Source organism: Grampus griseus (genome assembly GCF_964374135.1).
Source record: "Grampus griseus genome assembly, chromosome: 12".
NCBI classification, from domain to species: domain Eukaryota; kingdom Metazoa; phylum Chordata; class Mammalia; order Artiodactyla; family Delphinidae; genus Grampus; species Grampus griseus.
In genome coordinates this window covers 76,304,999-76,330,890 of record NC_139006.1, presented here as the reverse complement: position 1 = coordinate 76,330,890, position 25,892 = coordinate 76,304,999, and the positions used below count along the sequence as shown (strand labels likewise).

The 25,892-nt window shown below is 37.8% G+C and overlaps 1 protein-coding gene across 1 annotated transcript in view; it reads right to left on the bottom strand.

The window, feature by feature from the left end:
- The window catches only part of PHLPP1 (PH domain and leucine rich repeat protein phosphatase 1), a 212,694-nt gene that overhangs the window by 10,352 nt on the left and 176,450 nt on the right, over positions 1–25,892 (bottom strand). Inside the window, exons 11-14 of the mRNA XM_082668058.1 lie at positions 21,753–21,953; positions 19,064–19,226; positions 9,198–9,328; positions 4,609–4,713 (exon numbers count right to left, since the gene is read on the bottom strand). Of these exons, the coding sequence (XP_082524184.1) occupies positions 4,609–4,713; positions 9,198–9,328; positions 19,064–19,226; positions 21,753–21,953 (600 nt within the window). The remainder of the gene's footprint in view (positions 1–4,608; positions 4,714–9,197; positions 9,329–19,063; positions 19,227–21,752; positions 21,954–25,892) is intronic.

Below are 25,892 nucleotides of genomic sequence, written 5' to 3'. Positions count from 1 at the left end.
AAAATGCCTCAGTAAGTTTAAAGGATTCAACTGATTCAGAGCATGTCCTCTAACCATATTGGAAAAATTGCTTAGAAGGAAATTTATAGCTCTAAATGCACAGAGTATTAATCCTTAAGCCCAAATCAATGACCTAAACTTCTACCCTAAGAAGCTAGAAAATTAAGGGCAAAACAAACCCAAAGCGAGCAGAAAGGAAATAATAAAAATAAAAGCAGAAGTCAATGAAATAGAAAACAGAAAAACAACAGAAAAATCAATGAAACCAAAAGCTGGTTCTTTGAGAATATTAATAAAACTGATAAACCTCAAACCAATTTGATCAGGATAAACAGACAAATGACAGATATATTAGGAATGAGAGAGGGGAGAGACACAGTCACTACAGATCCTGTAGACAGTAAACGGAGAATAATGGAATATTATGATCAAGTTTATGCCAATAAATTTGAATACTAGATGAAAATGCATAAATTCTCGGAAAGACATAAATTACCAAAGTTCATTCAAGAAGAAGAGATAATCCTATATTAAAGAAATTGTATGTCTAGTTATAAACCAAAGAAAATTCCAGGCCCAGATGGGATTTATTAGTAAATGCTACCAAACATTTAAGGAAGAAATAATATAAATTCCAAACTCTTCCAGAAAACTGAAGAAGAGGAAATACTCCTCAATTCATTCTATGAGGCCAGCATCACCCTGATACCAAAACCAGACATAGACATCACAGGAAAAGAAAACTACAGGCTAATCTGTGAATACAGACGTGCTCAACAAATTACCAGAAAACTGAATCCAGCAGCATATAAAAAAGGGTAATACATCATGACCACAGGGAATTTTTCCTGAAAATGCAAGGCTGATTCAACATTTTAAAATCAATGTAATTCTCTACATCAACAGACTAAGAAATAAAAAATATGATCATCTCAATTGATGCAGAAAAAGCCTATGACAAAATCTGATACACATTATAAAAACTCTTGGCAAACTAGGAATAGAAGGGAATTTTCTAACTTGATAAAGGAAGTCTACAAAAACACCTTTAACATCATATTTAATTGTGAAAGATTACATTCTCACCAAAGGAGATATAGGTATGGATGATAAGCATGTGAAAAGATGATCAACAATCATTAGTCACTAGGGAAATAAACATTAAAACCACAATGAAATATCACTATTGGAATGACCAAAACCACTACCACCACTGTCACCACCTGATCTTACAGGTACTGGTGAGAATGTGGAGCAACGAGAAGTCTCATTCATTGCTGCTGGGAATGGAAAATGGTACAGCCACTTTGGGAAACATTCTGGCAGTTTCTTATAAAATTAAATATATACTTGTCATAACGACTCAGCAATCCTTCTCATAGGTATTCACCCAAGAGAAATGACAACATTTGTTCACCCAAAAACCTGTATGCAGGTTTATATGTTTATGGGATTTTTATTTGTATTTGCTAAAAAATAGAAACAATCTAAATAATTTATCCTTCAAGTTGTGTATGGATAAACAAACCGTAACATATTCATGCAATGGAATAATACTCTGTAGTAACAAGGAACAAATTGCTAACACATGCAACATCACAAATGAATCTAAAATGCATGATGCTAAGTGAAAGAAGCTAGACTGAGAAGGCTATATACTGCATAATTCCATTTATATGACATTCTAGAAAAGGCAAAACTAACGGAACAAAAAACAGATCAGGAGTTGCCAGGGGCTGGGAGGGGGGAGAAGAAATTGCAACAGAGGGGCATGGAGGAATTTTGAGGAACTGTTCTATAATTCGATTATAATGGTGATTACACAATCACCATCACCAAGCAGAGCTCGGGCTCTTTCATCAAAACTTGCAGAGCTGTACACTAAACAGGGTGAATGTTGTTGAATATAAATGATACCTTCTTACTGTATATAAATTAATGAAAAGAAGAAAGTTATTAAGCACCTAATATGTATCATGGCTACGTAACAGCGGTTTGAACCTGAAAATATAATTCCTGAGCTTAAGGAGTTTGGGGATAAATAACAATAGTAATACCCATTATCATTAATGATAATAATAACTAAATTTAAATAGAGTTTACTATATGGCACATGTTATTCTAAGTTCTTCACGTATGTAATCAGTGGATCCTTACAATAACCCTATAAGGACAAGTAGTATTTTTGATGAGGAAAGTAAGCTAAAGAGAGATTGAGTAACTGCTCAAGGTCACATAGCAAAAAAGTATAGAGCCCAGATTCAAAGCTAGGAAATCTGGCTCTTACCTCAGTACTTTGAAATTCTTTTTTTTTTTTTTTTTTTTGCGGTACGCGGGCCTCTCACTGTTGTGGCCTCTCCCGTTGCTGAGCACAGGCTCCGGACACACAGGCCCAGCGGCCATGGCCGGGGCACGAACCCCTGTCCCCTGCATTGGCAGGCGGACTCTCAACCACTGTGCCACCAGGGAAGCCCAGTACTTTGAAATTCTTGCCTCCATTTATTAAAGAAAAAAAGTTATCCCTAGTTATATGACAATTAGTGGCAAAGTAAAATTTAATTATATAATAGTTAAATCATCTTATAATTCTGTCTTCTTCTGTAAGCTCCCCTTGCTAGCAAGAATGTGGTAGGAGGTATGAAAAGAATAACGTGTTTTAAAAGTACAGTAGTGATTTTTCTTTTCTGCTGAAGCTTCCTGTTTGTTTTTTAGTCTGAGGAAGAACCTAAATTATAGGATTGCAGCTCCCTGCTTGGATTTTCCCAAAGGATCTGAAATGACCTGATAGGGAGGCAACACAGCACCAGTACCCATAGGGGAAAGTGGGAGGGAGAAGAGAATAGATGTCTATTGAGATTTGGGGCAGGGACAACTGCAGTTCTCTCCTTCCTTCAAAGCAGCAAGCTCTTTGCTTATATATCTACTTTATCCACAATTCAAAAAGAAAACTCTTGAGAAACTTCTGCTGGCAAAACCAAAGGGTAAAAAAGCGAGGGAAATAAAGTGAGGGCCAGGGATGGCATGGGACTTCTGAGGTGCTGATAATGTTCTATTTTTCAATCTAGGTGCTGGTTCACTTAAGGACAATCCATAGAGTTGTATGCTTACACTTCAATATAGCAAAAACTTTTTTTAAGAAGAAATTGTGGAAAAGGGAATTATGTAGGAAAAAATACCTAACTGGTCACTGCTTCATTAATATATATGAGTAGATAATACATTTTAATATCCAGAGAGGTTTAAAAACCAATCTTGGATTTCACATCAGTGTTCTGGAATTAGAGAGCAGTTTCACACACTGGTGTTTATAAGTAAGGCAGAAGATCTTTTGATCTAAAAAAAGAAAGATCTCTAGGAAGGAACTTTGACTGCTCCAAAGAATGTATAGTTTCTTCCTCTCTCCCCAAAATATAATGATATACAGTGCAAAGTACATAGAAATAAGCAGAGCCCAGACACAACTGGTTATTCTGCCTTTTTTGGGGGGGGGGGCAAATGGAACAGAGATGTTGAAATGGGGGCTACGTCTTCTCTAATATGCCAAAGCACGCTCTCAGGGAAAGAGGACAGCATCAGTGCGTCAGACGCACAGTGCGAGTTCATTCTGTTTTCTGACCCAAGGAAAAGCAGTCAGCATGGCAACCACAATTCCACCTTTTATTTTCCATGAAGGGTATTCAAGCCAGTCGGTCGTTCTCAGTCCTGGATGCATATTAGAATCACCTGGGGGACATGTTAAAGCATTCTGATTTAGCAGGCCTAGGCTGGAAAATGTTCTTTAAGGTTCCTCACCTGACTGATTCTAATGTGCACCCAGGGTTGAACGCTGTTAGCTATTATGGGCTCATCCTCCACTTCCTGTTCTTCCCCTGCTCTCAATATTTTGTGTTCTTATACCTTAGCTAATTAAATTATGACCATTCTAATCTATAGGATCCTTTGCTTTTCTAGTACTGATTATCAGCACCCCTTCATAGAAAGCAAGCAAGCCTGAAGAGCTGGATTACAATTCTCAAGAAATCAACATCTGCATCGGAGACAGGGAAGGTTGGTGAAAATAGGGAAGAAAAAGAAATTAAGATGCACAAGACCTGATGGCAAGACAAGCAGCTGACATTACAGGGAATGGACATCAAATTCCCGACAAGCTAATTTAGACTGTAAAAAACAGCTCCACAGAAACAGTGACTGTCAATAACATAAGGGATCTCGAATATGGACAATCAAGGCTACTTCTACTCCTTTAATACTCTCCCTGTTTTGCTTGGTAAACAGGCTTCAGAGAAAGATAAAGGGGCTTTTCAAAAGAGCAGGGATGCATTTCAATACTTATGCCTTCTCCAAACACTGGAGTCTCACATAGATACAATGTGTCAGTTACACCGTATCCTAGCAACATCCTCACAAAGAGAGAGTACGTGGTGCCAAGCAGGGCTTAGCCTAATGTTCCAACCTAAGTCATGAGGTGGCCTCACTCTGGGGAAACATACTGAAATAAATGTGACACGGGGAAAGTGTGTGCTAGCACTGGGCTTCTACTCCACTAAAGCAGGGAGGCAGGGGGGCGGGCAGGTGGCGGTTCTCACTCCAAAGTTTCACCCCACTTACTTGTTTTTCACCCCTGAAGCTTCGGTGTAGCCATGGCTCCATACAGCTGGGGCTCCAGATGTATCGCCTCCCGAAGGCTGATCAATCTTGAAACAGCGGATATTACTAACCAGAGAAACAGAGGGGCCAGGAATCATTAAAACAGAACATGCGCAAATTGCTACTTTTACCTGAGAAATGAAAAACACCTAAGCACTCTGTACTTACCATTTGTGTCTAATGCGTCTGAAATATTTATCAGCAACAAGAGCTAGCTACTCATCATAATGAAAACAAAGGGGCATATATACAGAGCATGAAAATTAGTTTTATCAGCATCAAATGTCGGTTATTAGGCACTTTCACACACACACACCCCACCCCTAGATGGCTACTCTCTCCTGGGGATGAAGGGGACAGCTCTCAACCTTGGCATGAGAAAAGAAACTTTAACTATTAAGTTGGGTGTATTCTCACAACATGAAGCCCAGATTTGAAAAGAATGAAACCCAAGCCACGACTGTACTGTGTTTGGATCATGTGAGAGAATTCTGCAACACTCATCCTCAAATCCAGTATCTGTCCACGGCACCCCTTCAAATATTTCACAAACATTACTGGGGACTTGCTATCCCCTGAAGCTTCCAATTCTTTCCTCACCTGCACAACCATGCTGAGACCAATATCATAAAATTATGAAGTAAATGAGGGGCATTCAATAAATTACACATTAACTACATATAAATGAACTAGGAGACAAATTCTTATCTCGCCTTGGCTCTCATATGCTATAACTGGTCCAAAAGGACCCAAAACAGAAATATTAGAAGAGTAAACCTTCAAATGCAGTTCATTAAAAACCAGCCTACTAGAAAGCGTTCAGTGCTCACAAACAGGAAGTCATACAGATGTGAAGCAGGTTTTTAAAAGGCCACCTACCACATGGTGAGATAAATCCCTACTTGTAAATTGCCACTAGTTTTTTCCCCGTTACTTAAACAAGAGAAGCAGAATTATGTATAATCTCTTAACACCTAAACAATTTTGTCCTGAGCCCAAGAATTTAAATTATCTGTTGGCATTCATTAACTCCAAAATATAATAAATACTGAATACCTTTCCTAAGAACCATTCAACTCAGAAGTAAATCAATGTCTAATAATATTCACTTTGATTCTAGAAATATTTGGTGGCAATTTCTTTGAAATTTAAAAATATTTCATTAAAGAAAAGTTTCTACTCTTAATTACCAGAAAACATTCACCTTTTCCTTTATCCTAAAAAAGCTGAAAAACTTAAAAATCATAGGTAGTGTCAACAGAAAATCTCAAAATCAAATACCTCATTTTACAGATATATCCTCCTTTCAAACCCATCAATAAAAGGTGTATTTAAAAAGATAGTCTGCTGTTGTTTGCTTTCCATATGACCTGGTACCAAATTTTATCCACGTACAATGGCAAGCAATGCAATGGGTTTCTTAAGGCATACCTTAAGGTTCTCCCTACATTTTTCCTACCTTTCTGAGTTCTGGAGAAAAACAGAAGACTCCTTTCTAAAGACATTATACTTTTTACAGAACAGGGAGCCTTCAAAGAAATAATTCCATTTCCTAGCCTGTTTTTTTTTTTTTTTTTTTTTTCGGTACGTGGGCCTCTCACTGCTGCAGCCTCTCTCGCTGCGGAGCACAGGCTCCGGACACGTAGGCTCAGCGGCCATGGCTCACAGGCCCAGCCGCTCCGCGGCATGTGGGATCTTCCCGGACCGGGGCATGAACCCGCGTCCCCTGCATCGGCAGGCGGACTCTCAACCACTGCGCCACCAGGGAAGCCCTCCTAGCCTGATTATTAAAGAAAAAAGTAATCCTTAAACTCCCCCACAATCCTTTCTAGTGAAGCAGCAATCTCTCATTTCCGCCAAGCTGAACACAGTGTGACTGAGCAGCCGTCTGAAGTGACCTGGATGTTGACTCTCGTACATCTTGAAATTAGTCTGAGGCAATCTGGGAGCCGGAGCTCAGTCACACTGAAGAGTCGCCATATGGACTAACCCTGCCTCATGTAGAACAAATAGGCCAACCCTCTAAGAGAGCAAGTAATACATGAGATATGGAAACTCTCCCAAGTTATTAAGAAGCCACAACCTTCTAGATATTAAATAGAGGGTAACGTTTTTACCTAAGAGTGTTATGATCTCACTGTCTGTTACTAATTTTTTTTTTAATCTGAGAACACACATGTGCTTCACTGTAGCAGCTCTGGCCACTCTAGTAACATATGTCCTTTGGTAGAGAATTTTAAGAGATACTGTCTTATGCCTATATAATAATGGGGTCATTCTATTATATATATGGTTTTGCATCTTTTTTCTAATTACATCTTGAACATTTCCCCATGTCATTTTATATTCATCCTAAATTTAATTAGAAATATCTTGATGACTATCTCTAAAAGTTATATCAATTTACAACCCTCCATCAACACCAATTTGAGGGGGAAAAATGTTATCATTTAAATATTTTATTTAATATTTCCTTGATACACTAATAAGGCTGAACTTTTCACGTAACTATCCATACTTTGTTTATTAAATGTTAATGTGCTTCACTTACTTTCTGCTTGAGTACTTATCACTACTGACTCATAAGAACATTTTCTATTAAGAATATTAATGCTTTTATTTTTCTTATTTTTTGCCAGCATTTCTTCTCAGTTTGTCATTTGCCTTTTAGATTTACCTTTGATAGCTTTTGGAATAGATATCTAAAACTTTTATGTAAAAAAGTATTTTTATATAAAAATATACATAACATAAATATCAAAACCACTCTATACATATTGACTTCTTTTCTGATTTCCCCCACCCCCTTCTCTGCCCTAAAAAGTCCTTTTCTGGTTTGTAAATATATCCATATGATTTCTTCTTACTTTTAAAAATTATTTCATTTTATGTATTTAACTCTTTAATTTAGCTGGAATTTATTTTGGTGTGCAATAAAAATTCAACTTATATTTTTCTCCAAACAGCTACTTCCATTGATTAACAGATTTTTATATAATTATTTTTATCATAAAATTATGTCATATTTGTAAAAACTCAAAAAGTTACCCATTATAAAGATGAAATATGTTTTGCTAATCCATGTATTCTTAGTTCTGGAAGTCCCTTAGAGAGTGTGTAGGGCATCCTCCCTAAGAGATGAGAAAACTAAGGTCTGGACACACTGAGGGATTTGGGCCAAAGCTTCACATACTGATACACAGTGGAGAGAGCCTCGGTCCCCGTGGCTTCCCGAAGACACTGTACTTAGGCAATATTCTTCAACTAAATCAATTTTCTCATTAAGTACTTAAAATATCAACGAACAGGCACTAATTAAGCCAATTCCAACCAGGAATCACCTTAGGTGATTTTCAAATTTTGATATGTACTAAAGCCTAGTATAATAATAATGGACCACCAATATTACTCTTCTTCTCAAAATTCTTCTCCTTTTCAGTTTTTTCTAAGATATTGGAAGATGACTTTCAGCAACAGATATTACAACAGGGTTTAAGCACAGACGGCATACACAATGTCTAATGTGTGTTGATGTCAAGGACTGTTACTTTGAGATACACTGCAAAAAATTCTGAAAATTCAGAAAAATTTAAAGGAGAAAGTAAAGACCATCCATAATTATATTATCCAGAGAACAGCATCATTTTAACATTTTGTTTTATATCCTTTTAGGAATTTTCTAGTTGTGCATGTGCACACACACACGCACACATACCCAAATGCACACAAATTTATGCTACAAAAAGTGGGATTACACTATACAAATTTCCTTGTAAACCTTCTTTTCACCTAACGTCATATGCAGAGATCTTTCAAGTTAGTAATATAACTCCACATCATTGTTTTTAGTGGTTGTATAATATTCATTATAATATTCATCATGTGAAGCATAATTTAATTTTATTGATATTTAGAGTTCTGTGATGAACATTGTTATAAAGACATCTTTTCTACCAAGGTTAACTTTAATGTTTTACATAGTGAACTCCATCCAACCTGTTATTCTCCATCAACAGAAAACATGAGACAGTACCAATGAACTCTCTTCCCAAAACAGGAAGACAACCTAGCAGGATCTAACTACCCCACTCTGCCAGTTTTGTCTAAATAACCTGAATTTTAGTTCCAAATTGTTCATTTACCCCACATTATGAATCTCCTGCAAAATCCCTTTGTAACATTTGCATTAAGCATCACACACCATATTATTCGTAACCGAGATGTACATTTACTTCTTGGTTGTTCACTGCTCTCTCCTGTGTCTTTAAATCCCCTTTTCCTCTTTGTTTTCATTATTCTCATCTCTTTTTGTCTGGACACTTTCTCAAAAACTTTCTGAAAGGACACAAGTATCCAATTACTTGAAAATTTGTTTGGCCATTCGTCCATTTTGGTGAACTACAGACTCACAAATCATTTCACTTCAAATGTGTGTAGATAGACCTAATAAGTCAACAGATGCTTCATATTCCATTTAATGTTTTGACTAAGTGATAAATGTCATTTTCGGTGAATAGCGATGGGGCTGCAGCGCTTCACAAAATACTTACTTCAGCAGCTCCAGGGTTTTGTGATCAAGGGCAAGTCGGGGGTTTCCAGTCAGGTCTAGTTCTTGCAGTTTTGGAGGCAGGTTTTCTGGTAAAGTGACTTCGCTTAGCTCATTACAGCTCAGGTCCACGCACTGAAGGAACAAGTGGAAACACGAGGAGATGGCCTGGAGAAGTTGTTCAGGTAGTTCTATGCTCCTACTTGTTGCAGGAAAATCAGTGTGACCGTTCATTGTACTATGATGGCCAAATGCAGAAACTACATTTGTCTGCTATTCTGCCATAAACATTTAAAACAGACTTTGCTAAATGTAATTAAAATTTTACTTTCTTTGAATAACACAAATTCCATGTTCTTTATACTCCCCAGCTTCATCCTTTTAAGTTCATCTCTACATTTAAAAATTAAGCATTAACTGAAAAAGCCTAAAGATCGTGTCTCACTCACATTGTTCACAATATCTCCGCACTTGCTGTGGCCATGAGGGTTACAGTTACAACATCAAGATGGAACTTTAAAGGGCTTGTCTTTGGTTTTTAAAACAAACCAAAAAACACGCAAAATGAGGAGAAGGCAGGGAACGAATATTCAAAATGGGAAGATAATTCAAAAGAAGCTAAATAAGAAAGTGGCGAAAGACTAGCAGGTGGGCCTGCCTACTATATGCACGGGAAAAAGGCAGGAGTCTCATATAGATCCTGCACTCCAGGCATCCAATACCTGGACTTTCCAACAGCCCTGCCTAATCTCACCTGGAAAACTGCCACAAAAAGGGTCAGCATACCGATTAGAACGAAAATTATGTGTTATCTGTGAATGGGAATAACAGCACCTTTCTTGCAAAATGTAAGGCTTAAATGAGCTAAGTCCCAAAAGGAGGTGCTGCATTTCTGTCATGGGAGCGGGGACCAGGGTAGAAGAAGGATCACATGCACAAGAGAGAACAGTTGGCAATTTTTCTGATAAGAGAATGTGTAACCAACAATTTAGCAGAATGGGGAGAAAGCATTCAATTATCTGGCTTGAGCTGGTACCTTATTATAATATTTTAAAATGCCCAAAGAGCATATTAAAAATCTTAAGGTGGACTGAAAGGCAAATTGTATCCAAGAATTTCAGTCTTAAAAGTGGACAAATTCATCTTTATCTGGAAAATTTTTTAAAGAACTTAAATCTATTATGCATTGGGGAGGGGTAGAGACTGGGTAAAATGAAAACCTCTATTTTTGGAGAAATATATTCTCAGTTGAATTCAAACAATACAATGTTTCCACACAAATTGTTTCATACCCTTGCTCTGAAACAGTAGCAATGATATACTGTAATTTTTTTTTATTATGAGAGCATTATAACCACATTATAAAAAGTTGGACAGAGATTAGAAAACTTACCGTTATATTTAACACCTGAACACAACCAGTGTTAGAATTCTATTTTTCTTTTAGCCTTATTATTAATATAAAAAACTTTTAAAACCCATAAATGTAGGTACAATTTCATTACATTTCACTTATTCTATATCTTCACTCCCAACACCTTTTATAGTCTTAATACTTTCAACAGAAGTACAAGAATTCACTTAACCTAAATGTTAATAACAAGGACATGGTCATCTCCTTTTTTTGTTTTTCCAAATATAAATAATGGTTGCATGAATAGCCAACTGGACTTTAATGAAACTCTGATAATACTGGTTCATAAGGGGCTATTCTGGCAGTATGGTCAGTATACATCAGTACAGATAAAACAACACACGGTGTCAATATAATCTCCTGGTGGTGATGAAACATGAGCTTAAGGCCTGACAGGTGTGGGCAACACAGAACGTAGGTGGTTGACACAAACGAATTCAGAGGTCAGAGCATGCATTATGGGAAAAGAGTAAAGACATTTTAGAACATTACTGAATTTTTTGAAATTGGTGAGCCATGTTTTTTAATGTTACCTCTAAAGATTTAAACTTTCACAGTTCTGTGGAGGTAAAACTGCTCATTCTTTAAATTACCAAATTATAAAATGAGTTCAATAGGGTATTCATTTATAAAGATAATGTTGGTGATGGTAACGCAGATCTTATGAGATGGTGCTCACGCACTACCCCCGCCGAGGCCCATTTCATCACCAAGTCTTTAATTCACGGCAGTCAGTTCCCGTAGTCCTGTTCTGACCCACATCACGTTTCCCCTGGAGGATTTGCTTTCAGTCTCACTTCCCTCTGCTGCATTCCCCACAATGCTGTCAGGGTGATCTCTGATGTGGTTTGTTCTATCACATCACACTCCAGCTTCAGTCTTTCTTTTGCTCCCTACTACCCTTCAATCTGCCACCAAAGTCCTCAGCACGTCAACTAAGGCCTTCACCCCACCTTTCGCCACCTGCTTCCTCACACTCTATATTCAGCTGCGTCAAAGTTAACTCTTGTGTGTGTCATGTTCTCATTTGTCTGTGCCTTTGCACTTGCTATTCTCTGTGAATGGAACTCTTCAAGCTATCCTTGCCTTCTACCTGGTAATCTGCCTTATTCTTTCAAGACTCAACGCCACTACAATGTCACTCAATTCCACTACAGCCCCCGTTTCAATCAGATGTCCCTTGTTGTAAGTATCTGCTTATTTCTTCCTTTCACTAGACCATGAGCTCCTAGAGAGAAGGGACTGCCTCTTCTCCTCCTATATCCGAAGTGCAGTGCACTGCAAAGAATAGAGGCTCGGTAGATGCCTTCACCGAAAGGAGGAACAAATAAACGATCGATTGCCTGGCACTTGGTAAACAATTATTTGTTGAATGAATAAATGAATGGATCTTATAAGAAGGTTCCTCAGTAATTAAATCTCTTAGGATGGGAACTGAGATACACATGTTTAGGTTAAATTCAGTCTAGAATAAGTAGCACTGCAAAGCAATTGATACGTTTTAAAATGCTTTTGTTTCTGCATGAGAAGGAAACTCTTTAAGGGCAGATAAGCAGAGAAACACCTTTATATAGTTCTGCACATTGAAGGAGGTTTATTCCTAAAAAGTACAGGACACTGGTACTTGGTGCCAATCTACTGGTGTCAACGCAGATAGTGACTGCTTTACTTACAAGTACTATTTCCTATTCTTTTAATAGTCCTCAACAAACACTTGTTGACTGAATAACTGTAACGGCGACCACTAAGAAAACAGAAAATTTGGAAGTGAGACCTGAGAAAAAAATTTAGTACCCACATATTCTATGTTGTTTAACGTATGTATTTATATTTAATGCACTAAAATTTTCTTGGAAATACATTGTTAAATAGAATATTGAATCTAAAACGCTATCATCCCCTCTTTCAGGCCCATTCTAGGACACAGCTAACAAAAATCACTCTGCTATAATACAAAACTCTGGTAAGAATACTCAAAAAAGAATTATCCAACCCTCAGAAAAAGTGAGATAACTCATAATTGAGAAGGAACTCATGATTTAGAGGAAATGACTACTAATACAATTATATATGAGTATAGGAAAATAATCAGTGTATCTTAAAGAAAGGGAATACAATGTGATGTATAGTTCAAGTGTAATTATCACAAAAGTTGCAATATCTTAATTATGATGATTCCTCACAAAACATTACTAAAGAAATAAGCATATCAATGTTCACAGCAGTGTATTATTCATTATCTGCCAAATAATTGCCTGGGCTGCCCTGAATCAGCAACTTAACAGAACTAGTGAGCTCTGAGGTTCTGCAACCCCCTTGCTTCTTCCTTCCTCAGACCACAGCTAGTCCCCCACCTCAACTGTGCTGCCCAACAGCTCTGACAGCTCCAAATGGCGGGGCTCCCACTCACCTGCTGCACTCCCTAGTCCTCACAAGGTGAAAGCCGCTGATGTATAACATGTTCCCCCTCCGAACAGGTTCACTAATTTCCATTTTGAAGTCAAAAGAAGCAAATACATCCAAGTACTCAACCAAAATAACATTTATTTAGCATCTACTAAACGGCAGACAATAAGCCAGACATCAGGGACCTCGAGAGAGATGGCAGACACAGTCCCCAGCCCGAGGAACTCCCAGGCTAAAGGGGGAAATGAACACCACTACCTACCTCCAGCTGCTATGATCAACGATGTGTACAAGTGTGCGTGGCTGTGACAGTGAAGGGGCAGCTACTGAGACCACAGAGAGGGCTTTCCAGGAGAGGATTTTTGTGAAGAATCAAAATTAAAGATAAAGAGGCAGATGGGAACAGGAGGGCATCTAGCAAGCACTGACAGCACGTGCACCAGGCAAGAGACAGAGTGATGCACGGTATACCAGGACACGAAGCAAGAGTGGTTGGTGTGGCTGGAGATGGTCGGGCCCGAGAGCAGAAGATGAGGCTGGAGAGGCAGGTAGGGGCCAAACGGTGAACTACAGATTGTGTCTTACGCCGAAGTCATCTATACTACCTCCCTCTCTCAGAGTTCTACAGGAACCCGAACATTGTAGCTTTAGAGTAAAATACATGTACACACATGTGTAGTATTTCTCATTCTGTAACTTTAAGTCAAATTCTCTTTTAACACTTAAACTACTACATATTCTTGATGTTGCAAAAGGCTAAGGCATCATCACTGTAGGATGTTCACACAACTAAGTAAACCTATTAACTAAGAGAGCCAGTCTGAACCTTTTGCTTTAAACACAGACCCTAAAGCCAAGGTTGAAGTTCGGTTTTTCTATGTAATAGTGTATTTGTCTATAATTATTCAGAAATGTATATTGTTTAAACCTCCCCACCTTTCAGGAAGTTGCAAAAGAAGAACTTTAATTTGTACAGCCTCTTCCTTTTCAATTTATATACAGTCTCTGTGATTTTTCTCAACTGGATTTTAGAAACCTTATTGGCAACTACTTGACAAAATGACAATCAGGGTAAAACCTTGTTTTAAACAAATCCTCGATCCATCAAATAGCATTCCATTCCTCCAAACAGCGAATTCCCTTAAGCACCAAAATAAATTATTTATAAAATCTGACTTTAAGAAAATGCATCCTATATAAACTAAGCAATTTCTTTACCTCATAAATTTCATTACCTCATAAAATTGGTTATGTGTGCCCTTGGGGAGACTCAGTGGTATATCACAAAGTTACAGGACACCTGGCCCATGCTTCTGGGGGCTTCAGTGTTACTCAAAAGATTATGGAGAGGAAGAGCCTTTATTTTTACATTAAAACTAAAAGAAATGGTAAAAAGTAGAACACAAAATTAGCATGTAATTTTAGATCAAAAAGGAGACTTCAAAGAAATTTATAGATGATTCCAGGCTGTATTCCAGATTTGGGGGCATATGAGCTCACTCCTCTTTTTCCTTACTAATAAAAGACTTTGAAGAGCAGGATAGTGACCACTTCACAGCCAACTTCTTTGAGGACTCATGGTCACAAGTGCTCCTTTCTCCAGGAGCATCTCTAAAGGGATACTTTTAATATGCATGAGCTCACAGAGGACCAGTTCTTTATCTGTAAGTACACATAACCCACTTTGTAAGATGCATGCAGTATTTCACTGTAAAGGACATGGCTTTGTGTTTAAAAGGGCTGCTGAAATACTTTTTAAAACTAGAGTTAAAAAAACAAACAAATTAGTCTGAGTTAATAAATTATCCCAACTTTGAAAGACAGAGACTATGCAGTCCTAGCTTCCTGCTGGTGAGTCGCCAGTGAGGCAGGGAGAAAAGTGGCTTAAATGGCCATGTCCTGGTAGACACTGCTTCATTCCTTTTTCCTTAGCTCTTGTCCCAAACAGGAATGGATGCCAGATTCCCCAAATGATAGAAGAATTCCTAAATAACCATTACCCAGATTCCAGGACCATAATGACAATTGCTCCTACTTCCTGGTTTTTGGATACTGCAGTTCCTAGATGACCTTTTAAGTCTAGTAGGTCAACTACTCTACCAAACTAGACATCTAACTGGCCCCTGATCTGTCTTTATTTCCATTATCCTGCTTTCCAAAGAATTAATGCCTTTTCTTTCATCCATTCTGACCTAGCCGTTTCCCCATGTTCTTTGTGTCCTATGACTGAGCTGGTTCTCTCGCTCTCATCTCACTTTAGAAACAACATGGCTTGATTCCAAGGGAAATTCAACTTCCTGCAGCCATTGTTCTCAAGAGTGTGGCATATTAAAAATACTTCATACTCCATGAAGTGAAATAACAGTCCTAAAGACGAAGTCACTCAGCTTATCCAAGTGGTTTATTACTGCACAGCACAAACATGAAAATAACCTTCTGAAGAGAATTTAAAACATTTTAAAAGATGCTGTTCACCCAGTAATCAGAATCAGGACACCGCAGGGAAATGGAAAATTTGACAAAAGCTGCTGATATACAGTGTTTAAATTTCAAACTTCATTCATTGTATGTGTCACACATTTCTTTCATCTGCTTAAACCACACTTCAAAAAAGGTAGGACCATGTCCCTAACTGGAAGTAACTCAACTAAAAGCTTTGGTGTTGTTGCAGAACTCCTACATGATCAACATGACTGTGATGTGGTTCGGCGAAGGGCCCCTGAGGAAGAGAAGCCGAGTGCCACACCCGCGGCCACCTCTGCTTTTCAGGTCCATCAGCTCTAGCAGCCTACGTGAGGACCTCGGCCTGGGACCAGCCAAGCCAAGTCTGGCTTCTGTGGTGATTGAGAGCTGATCCGTATCCAGAGGGAGGTCTGTCTATTTTAGAATCAGAACAGAACATGACCTGCTCCAGGAACACAGGACTGGTGGTGGGGTTTGGAAGACTAATTTGAAAGTGCTAAACAAAGGTGAAGACAATAATATCAATACTAAGGAACAAAACGACTATGACTCTGGGTGCACTTGAGCTCATCGAAAAACTCTAAAAAATATTTTTTTTTCCTACGAATTTACATGACCTTCCTGCCCAAGTACAGAATTTGATGCCTGATGATCACTTTAACAGATCTCACCAAATGCACCAAAATGAGAAAAGGCCAGACCTAAATTTTATCCAAGAATAGGGGATGCATATAGTCTCTGTTTTAGGGGTACATGAATAATGGCCTGATTTTACAAGTTTAAAAAACTACATTTAAAAAAAAATAATAAATAAAGTAAAATAAAAAACTATATTTTAGCATATATATTTTAGTAATAAAACTTGTTTACCCTTTAAATGATAATTGGTTTTAAAGCTCTGGTAACAAAGCAGTGAACAAGCACTTTTCTTTAACGTCTGAAAAGATGAGACTGCTCACAGAGAACTAGCTAAATATACCAGGATCTTATCCCTCTTTAAATTATCTGTTAATGTTTATAATTGCAATGATCTTCATACCTTTTATGAAATACTTTACAATTATTGTACTTTATTTTCAAGAAGCAATAAGAATACAATCTAGGATTATTAACTCAATGATAATATTTTAATAGCGGCTGGAGTACTTCAACTTAGAAAAAACATGATTTCTTTTCCATTAGAAACATGCTTTAGGGCTCAGTTTGCAGTCAAGACTCTCATAGGTATTTTATCATCTGTTTACAGCAAATATTTTTTACCAGGAATTTTCTTTTGGATGGTTTATTTATTTATTTTTGGCCACACTGCACGGCATGTGGAATCTTAGTTCCCCAACCAGGGATCGAACCCGCGCCCCCCGCATTGCAAGCACGAAGTCTCAACCACTGGACCGCCAGGGAAGTCCCTTGGATGGTTTAAATCTGCATAAATACTTATACAGCAACTTAAAATATTCTCATATGAAATAACACTAAAATATCATTTCGGAGTTCTCAAACAATATAACTACTACTTTTTCAATACCACTGTCTGTCCAGGGCTGCCAAGTTTGTACTTTGTACATAAAGGAGACTTGATACTGCTCACCGCACCCACCCCACCCCCGCCACAAATAAAACCCCAGCAACAAAATATCTCTTGGTAATGGAAGAGCTGGGTCAGAAACACTGGACATTTTTAACATAAGGAAAATGCTAAGCTACAATATCTGGGGTTAAAAATCAAAGAACAAAAGAAGAAAAACTGTAAAAAAAAAAAAAAAAAAGTAATACCAAAAGTAAAATTTGAAAAGGAGCTCTAAAGCAGGGTTACAGGGGAAGGAATTAAATGCAAACACGAGGGCACCAAGTTTAGAATCCAGGAATCCAAGCAAGGGTCTAAGAGAAGATTTGCTTTCATAGAGCAACATCCGTATTTTACAAAATTTAGTCAAAACTTGAAAAGTTTAAACGTCTATCTGTATCTGTATTTTAAACCAGATACTTAAAAAAAAAAAAGAATCTACGATTAAGAGTTATATAACATTAAAAGACAGGTGCAGAAAGTAAGACCAGCAAACAGGAGGTTAATCTTGAGACCTCGGTGCACAGAGACCTGTTTAATGAGGCCCCGTGACAGACACCACACCCCCCACGGAGTAATGGGCAGTGGAGCAGCCCCTGGAAAGCTTAGCTGTCAACACTGCTCCTGCGATGGAAGCAAAGAAGCATTTGCTTAAGTGACAGATTTCTTGGATTTTGTGGATCAACAGCCAGAACAGTTGCTCCATATAATCAACATCAGAGTTGAACCCCATCGAGGTCTTGTAACTAATTATAGTTAACATTTACAGAGCTCTTACCAGGTGCCACTTCTATTTCAAATGCTTTACATGTATTATTTCATTTCATCCTCACAGCAATACTGTAAAGGAAGCAGTGTTCTTTCCCTCATTTTACATAGGAGGAAACGGAGCAATTAAGCAGCTTTTAGTTGGGATCCACCTCTAGATCTGTCTTCCTTCAGAGCCCCACCTCTTACCTACTGTAAAAGGTATATAAAGTAAAAATAAAACATTTCTGCTAGTTAACAGTAAGTATTCTAAAATGACACGGTCATGTATGAGGTGACAGTGCGCTCACAGTAAAATATTTCATGGCTTAAGCACACACACACACGCACACACTTATCAAATGGCTTGTATACACCTCAACCATGTAAATGTACAAAACTCCTGTGGTGAAAAATTATTCATGCTATTCAAAGTGTCTTCAAATAGGAGATTAGAATATGCTCCTAGTCTATAACCAGAATTACTTTTTATTAAGCACAAAACTAATCATCAGAAATGCTAAAATGCAAAATGAAAGAACTTCTTACTCTTTGCTCCAAAAAAAAAAAAAAAGAATAAAAAGTTGTTAGATGGTTTTCATTCTAGTGAACTGGTTTCGTCCGATGAGACTGCCCTGAGTCAGGAGCCAGGAACTGCAGAATGTCTCTGCCACCAACTTGCTATCTTCAGTTTATAGAAACCACTTTCTTTTCAGCACCTCAGTTTCCTCACCTACCAAATGGGAATACTATCTGTTCTGTCAGGTTTCATTAAATTGAAGTGAATGCTTGGTAATGGTAACAGTAATGAGACTACATCTATATAGGGAATTATTACTAATTGGGTGCTGGGGTGGTGGATGCTATTTAATTAGGGGAGTTGGGGGGAGGGGTGTGCAGAGGTACTGTTAACTATCTCAAACTACTATCAAACCTGATTCAGTCTCTGAGTCTCATAACCACCCTGGAAATAAGTAGGACAAGTATTGTTAGACAGATGGGAAAGAGTTAGGTGGCTATGTGGCTAGTTAGGGACAGAGCCCAGAAGACAATTTTCCCCACTCCCAGTCCAGTGTTTTTTGATCACTGTTTTTTTTTTCCCTCTGCCGACTCAGAGGTGTAGCCCAGTGCTGAGGAAGGACGGAGCAAGGACAACAGAGAAATCTTCATTCTGAGGAAATCTAACAAGGGTGCGAACATCCTGAACCGATGAACTAGAGAAAACAAGTCTCTTTGTGGACCTGAAGCTTGGAGTTTATGGAATCGACCCACGTACCTTGATTTCTGGGAGCTGCATAACTTCAGGAAAGACCTCGATGCAGTTGGAGTGAGCGATCACCGTGTGCATGCGCCTGCAATTCATGATCGTTGTCGGGACGGCCTTCAGTTTATTCCCACTGATGTCAATTTCTTCAAGTTCTTCCAGCTTTGCCATTTTACTGAAAGAGAGAAAATCCAAGGGTGGGCAGGTCACAAAGTAATTATAAGGAAATTTAGAAAGAAAATAATAGATAATGAGAACCAAAAGGTAATTTACTATGACTCTGAAGATTCTTTAAAGATTCACTTGCACTAGTCATTTTAACAGACAAGTTTTTCACTACTGTTTTTGAGTATCAAAGTATTTTGATACCTCCTTTCTTGTTACAAAACAAAAACTCTTAACTTCAGCTCTTTGAATTGGCAACAAGAAGAAAAATGGACGTCCTTTTCCTATGAAAACTCTGTGTGTGAATTGAGTTATCCTGACAACAATCACTTTACTATGTAGCTTAGTCTGAACTCCAGTGAAAATCCTACCCAAATGGGTCAAAAGCTGGCATTAATCTAATCTATGTGCTTTAAAAGTGTGAGAGTATTATTTCTTCGTATTGGCACTGAAACCTCAAGGGAATATATAGAGTAGAAAAGGGTATGGTTTATATGAAGATATGCTTTCTCCTGAAACCCCACTCCCCAAATTCCTTGGACATCCCTTGTGATAACAAGGTGGTCATGAGAAGCAGGATGCCGGAAGGTGATCTGGATCATCTCTCGACCTCTGGCAATGCCCAAATTCAATCTGGACCCAAAAGAAATTTCTCTCAACTCCTGCTAAACACCTACAAAGAAAGAATCTTTCTCATCTTACCTTAATAACAAGTCCTAATGTAATTTAACACTTTTGTTTAAGAATGTCTTGTATTGTGCAATCTTAACCTATAATGTAGAATTACTATTTAATTACATTAATCAATAATTACAGTAACTCAATAAAGAAAAACTCCAGAATTAGAGTTTCTTATATTTTCTGTAAATCTGGAGGGAAAAAACCCTCTGCCTCTACAAACCTATAATGCATCTATCACTCCTCTGGCCCTTTTCCCACCACTTGTGAAGGTGGAATCTAACAAGTGCAGGATTCCCAGTGAGTGCAACTCAAACTTACAATCTAAATCATTTAGTTTAGAGTTACTGGTATCTCCTCTCCTTGCTGTGGTTTCATTTGTCACAATAAACCTTTTAAAAAATTTAGCAAGAAACACTTTATTGCTTTTTTTCTTTTTTCTCTCAAAAATAAATGTTACCTTATTTGCTTACTTGAAAATAAATATACGCCGAAGATACAAGAACTAAGTTTTTATCTTATGAAATCAGATCTTTTAATATCATAAACATTCAACATGGTATTAGGATATGCTACAAACAACACTGTATGCACAGACTGTGAAGTAATCCATCTGTGATAGCCTGAATTTGTAAGATTATTATTTGAATATGTTGTCATCATATTGTGAGAAGAAATGTGGAGAAACCAATGAGTAACAGGCACGAAAAAAGATTGAGAGTATAGACATCAGGTCCAAGAAAGAAAACATGTCAAAGAAGTTTCTATCCCTCAGCATAGAAAGGAGGTGGTCAAAAAAAATTCTCTGTAGTTAGGGTGATTACTACTGGCATGGGTCAGTGGGGTATACCCTCAGAATTTGAGCTGATGATCATTTCTCCTGCTGGCCTTAGTCATTCACCATCAAATGAGGACCATGAGCCCTTTCAGAGATATTATTGCTATGTGACGACTATGTTTTCTTCCAAAAATAACATCTCATTCCACAGTAAAAGAAAAGTACATTAAAAGAAAAAAGAAAGAAAGAAAGAAAAGCTTAATCAGTAACATCAAATGAGGGGGAAAAAGTAAAGAAATAAATGTATACTACAAAAATAGAGTAATACTTGAAGTCAATGCATATTTGGGCCTCCCTCCTTTAGTAAGGGTTTCAACAGACTGGTCTCCTTGATGCTAGCAGAGGGAGGCTGTCCCCGTATTTTGCTTTGGCCCAGTGCTAAGTCGCAGTTAGCAGCAGAATACCAGAGGGGTTAGTGTTTGCTTCTTTGATGTGTGGGTGTGAGTTCTAAGACCTAACTTGTTAAAGCTTCACTCAAAGCAAGATACAATGCCACTGCTCCCCAAAATTAGAAATTAAAATTAAAATAGACTTAAAAGTAGAATTTTCTAAGAGCCATAAATTATTTGTAATGTCACAGTTTCTAAGAATGCACAGGCCACCATTGCTTTCTATACCATAAGCATAAATACAAAAGCTATTAGCTAACTGAGAACCTTCAGGTTCCTAGTTTATGTTCTAATTCTCACACATCATACTAGGTTAATCTTTTTTTTTTTTAATTTGACTGGTTAAAAGGAAGCAAAAGAAAAAATATACCTGCTAGATGACATGACTTATTTCAAAATCATAAGAACATTCTAGCAATTGGGTCCTTGGATACATTCATATTAGAAAAATGAACACACTTCTCTTTAGGGGAATGCTGACAATGGCTTATATAAAAGACACTGTGAATAAGAATCAGGAGGAACAAGCTTTACATTATCTGGGAAATAAACATGTTAGTTTTTGCCTTTCCATCTATGAATCCATTTTCAGAAATGCAGTGAAGGATGTCACTCTGTAATCTTCTTTTACCTTGCTGGAAAACTCTGAAGTCGGTTATAGGCCATGTGAAGAATCTTCAGATGGGGGTGTCCTGTTAACAAGGGTACACATTTATCTGTGAGGTTGTTATTCGTCAAATACAACTCCTGTAAGACGCTGTTTGTCTCTTCAGAGAGTGTGGCTGGAGGAAGGGTTTCCAGTTTGTTTGCAGATGCATTCAGGAATCTCAGGCTACAATGACAAAAATGCAACAGAATCCCACTGATAAGCCACAGGTCTAGTCCAGAATCTTCAACAAACCTAGAATCTTTCTGATTGATAACTGGCATATTAGAAACTGGGTTTAGAAACATGAATCTAAAGGTAGGTCTTGGCATGGAAGCAACCTAAATGTCCATCGACAGAGCAATGGATAAAGAAGATGTGGTACATATATATACAATGGAATATTACCTAGCCATAAAAAAGAATCAAATAATGCCATTTGCAGGAACATGGATGGACCTAGAGATTGTCATACTGAGTGAAGTAAGTCAGACAGAGAAAGAGAAATATCGTTTGATATCACTTATATGCAGAATCTAAAAAGAAATGATACAAATGAACGTATTTACAAAATAGAAACGGACTCACAGACTTAGAGAATGAACTTATGGTTACCGGGAGGAAGGGTGGAGGGAAGGGATAGTCAGGGAGTTTGGGACTGACATGTACACACTGCTGTATTTAAAAAGGATAACCAACAAGGACCTACTATATAGCACAGGGAACTCTGCTCAATGTTATGTGGCAGCCTGGATGGGAGGGGAGTCTGGGGGAGAACAGATACATCTACATGTAGGGCTGAGTTGCTTTGTGCACCTGAAACTATCACAACATTGTTAACTGGCTATACTCCAATATAAAATAAAACGTTTAAAACAAAAAAAAGATAGGTCTTGGCTTTGGCAGGCATACAGATATGTGACTCCACTGTCCATAATGAACACAGCAGCTATCTGTATGTGTTAACTACAAAGAGAAATCAATTTTTATGGAAGCACAAAGGTGAGAGAAAGTGATTAATTTTATAGCTGGTGGGGAGTCGAAGGGATAGTGATAAGATAAAATTAATATTCTGTCTTAAGAAAGAGAAAAACAACTGCCTATTTTAAAATAAAAGAGCTCTTATAGTAATAAAATAATTAGACATTAGATCACAATACAACTAAATCACATAGTGACTAAGTCCTTTTCAGTATGATGCCCAAACCATATGTTACTGACATATATTCACAACTGCAAGGGATAATTTACTCTTGTAGTAAAATAATGTAATACTATGTAGTAGTGAAAATGAAGAACAACTACATGTATCAATAGGATGAATCTCACAAATATAACATTGAGTAAAAGAAGCCAGATACCAGAGGACACACTGCATGATTCCCTAATTATAGAGTTCAGAATCAGGCAAAACTTATCTGTGGTATTAGAAGTCAGGGAAGGGAAGCAGTGTCTAGGAGACAGCTTCTAATTTTTCCAATATGATAACATTCTGGTTCTTGATCTGAGTGCTGGTCACATGAGTGTGTTCACTTTGAGAAAATTTATCAAGTGCTACAATTACGATATGGCCCCTTTTCTGTATCTATATTATACTTCAATAAAATTTACATTAAAACAAGATGTATATGCTACCGGTTATCCAAATGATAGAGTGAACAATAGCTAAACTATGAAGAATGTTTTTACACCTGAGATAACTAAAACTGTCAAAAACTGTAATTCCTTCCATAGTTATTGTGAAACACAGACAAATGCAAAATGCAAAGCTGGGGAACTGAAACAGAATCCCTGCTGCGATCAGGTTCCAAATCACTGGAAAGGGAGAGAGGGACAGAGCAGGAACTGTGCATGGCTCAGCAGACAACCCTGCTGCTTCACAGTGGATCTCCACCACGTGTGTCCCATAGTGAAGCTGCAGTGACCCGAGCGTGGAGAGCATCCAGCCCACAGGACTAACCTGCCATGGTTGCCAAGGTCAAAGCTGACTTGTCCCCCACCCCTTACCTAGAACTACCCTGTTAATGAACTGCCTTTCTCGTTTCAAAACCACCCAGGTTTGAAATGTTCAGCATTCAATTCAGGACTATTTTACCATATGTTAGTAAAAAAAAATAAAATCTTCCTTAAAAAGGAAGACTCTGGAATACCAGGTACAGTTATTTTTAATCTTGGATAAAAAGAAATCTTTGTATTCGGGCGTCATCACCAAAACTGTCATCCCAAGCCCTCAGTCTACTAACTTAATAATCTCCAATCTTGCGACCTCCACACACTTACACACACACGGCCCAACTCCACTACTTATCTAAGGAAAAGCAGCTTCCCCAAAATAGAACATTTTCCATTAAAGAAACATGTATTCCGTTGACATTAAAAAAAAAAGGAAGTTAGAAAAAGGCTGTACAAAAAAAAAAAGAAAAGAAAAAGTCTGTACAGACCATAAATAGTCATGGGAAATTATAGTCGTGTGTGCTACAGAGAAGAAAATAAAGGTCATTCATGCAGTTTCTGAAATGGTTTTGACATAGGACGGAAACCCCTTCCAGCACCATAGTTCTTTAAAGTACTTTTACCAGTCTCATTTGTATCACCTGACTTAAATACCCTGTTAAGATTTCTTCAGTGTAGAATTAGAAAAAATTAAAATGCATTGCCCTAAAACATCTTGCAATGGGGTTGGCTGGGAAACTCTGACAATCTCATTAAAATACAATTCTCTAGGAAATATGTAGTTATAGATACATGAAAAGAAAAGAAAGAAATTAACTCATGAATATTTGCATATTTTTAGGCCAGAAAAAGAGGGAAAGTTGCTTTGAAAGGAAAAAAGACTGACTAGTGAATGCTCACCTAGAAAACTGAAAAAGGGACTTTAAAAACGCCTTACAACATCTGATGAAGGGAAGAGAGGGATTTCCAAAAAGACTTGTCCCCTCATCTTGTTGAAATTTGCCTGTATTGAAGTTTATACTCTTTATGGGAAACGGGGGGCGGGGGGGGGATCCTGCACCCTCCACTCCAGGAAATGAAACTAAGTTGAAACTACATGGGCTGGTTCCAAAGGATTTAGTTTGAATTGAATAAAGCCTGACTGAATCATCGTGTTAGTTAACGGTCAAAGAGCAAACAATTGGGCTAAAAACATTTTTGATTATAATAGTCTCCGGGAAATTAAATTCAATACCAATCCTTTTAAAAATAAAATACCTGTCCCACAACCTCACGTTTCAGCAGGAGGCAAATTAAGTTGGTTTAATCGTCTGGGTGTTGTATTTCCATCAGAATGAGCAACTACTTTAATTTTGCAAAATTTCTCCAGTATGGGTAACAGTTTTACTCAATAAATATGGTGTATAACCCCACCCCCTGCTTTCAAAGCCTCCCCAAAACTAAATTCCTAAAGCACTGAGTTTGGTCTCAACTCAGTATGATATCAGAGAACTTCCTCAAGCTTTTCCCTTATAGGTTTTTGTAATAACTCTATAAAAGACTTGTTTAATGTGCCATGAGAGTTTCATCCATAGAACCCTCTTCACTATGCAACCCTCTTATAATCATTAGAGAAAAGCAGTAACATATCACTTTTTCTCATTTGTAAAGTGCTCTCTAGAGACCACAGCTCTTTCCTATTTCCTGTTTCGCTTGATTCTCCCAACATCCCAGAGATGCCCCCCTTATATTTCACAGAAGACAAACTGAAGCTGAGAAAAGTCAAATTACCTGGCTGTTGTTAAACAGTAATTAGTGTCAGAGCCAGAAATAAACCCAGATCTCACCAATCTTAGAGTCCACTATTTCCTACAAAATTCAACTGATAAAAACAGTAATAATAAAACTTTCCTGAGGACATTTTCATAGGGCTTCTCCAAAAAAGCTGGAGGCCAAGCAGGGCACCTGCTGGGTAGTGTGAAGATCACATGTGCACAGCGCTTCGAACTCCATTCCTAAAATAACTTAATAAATAGCACAGTACTCAAAAACTTTTCTTAGCAGGAAGTGCAAACCTTGTAGAGAAAAGACTCACATACAACTCCTGCCCTGAAGCATTTGGAAAGTTGCCCATGACAGCAGTGAGACAAATCCACTCCTCGCTTCTTGAGCAATTACTCTCTTCTTCCCTGG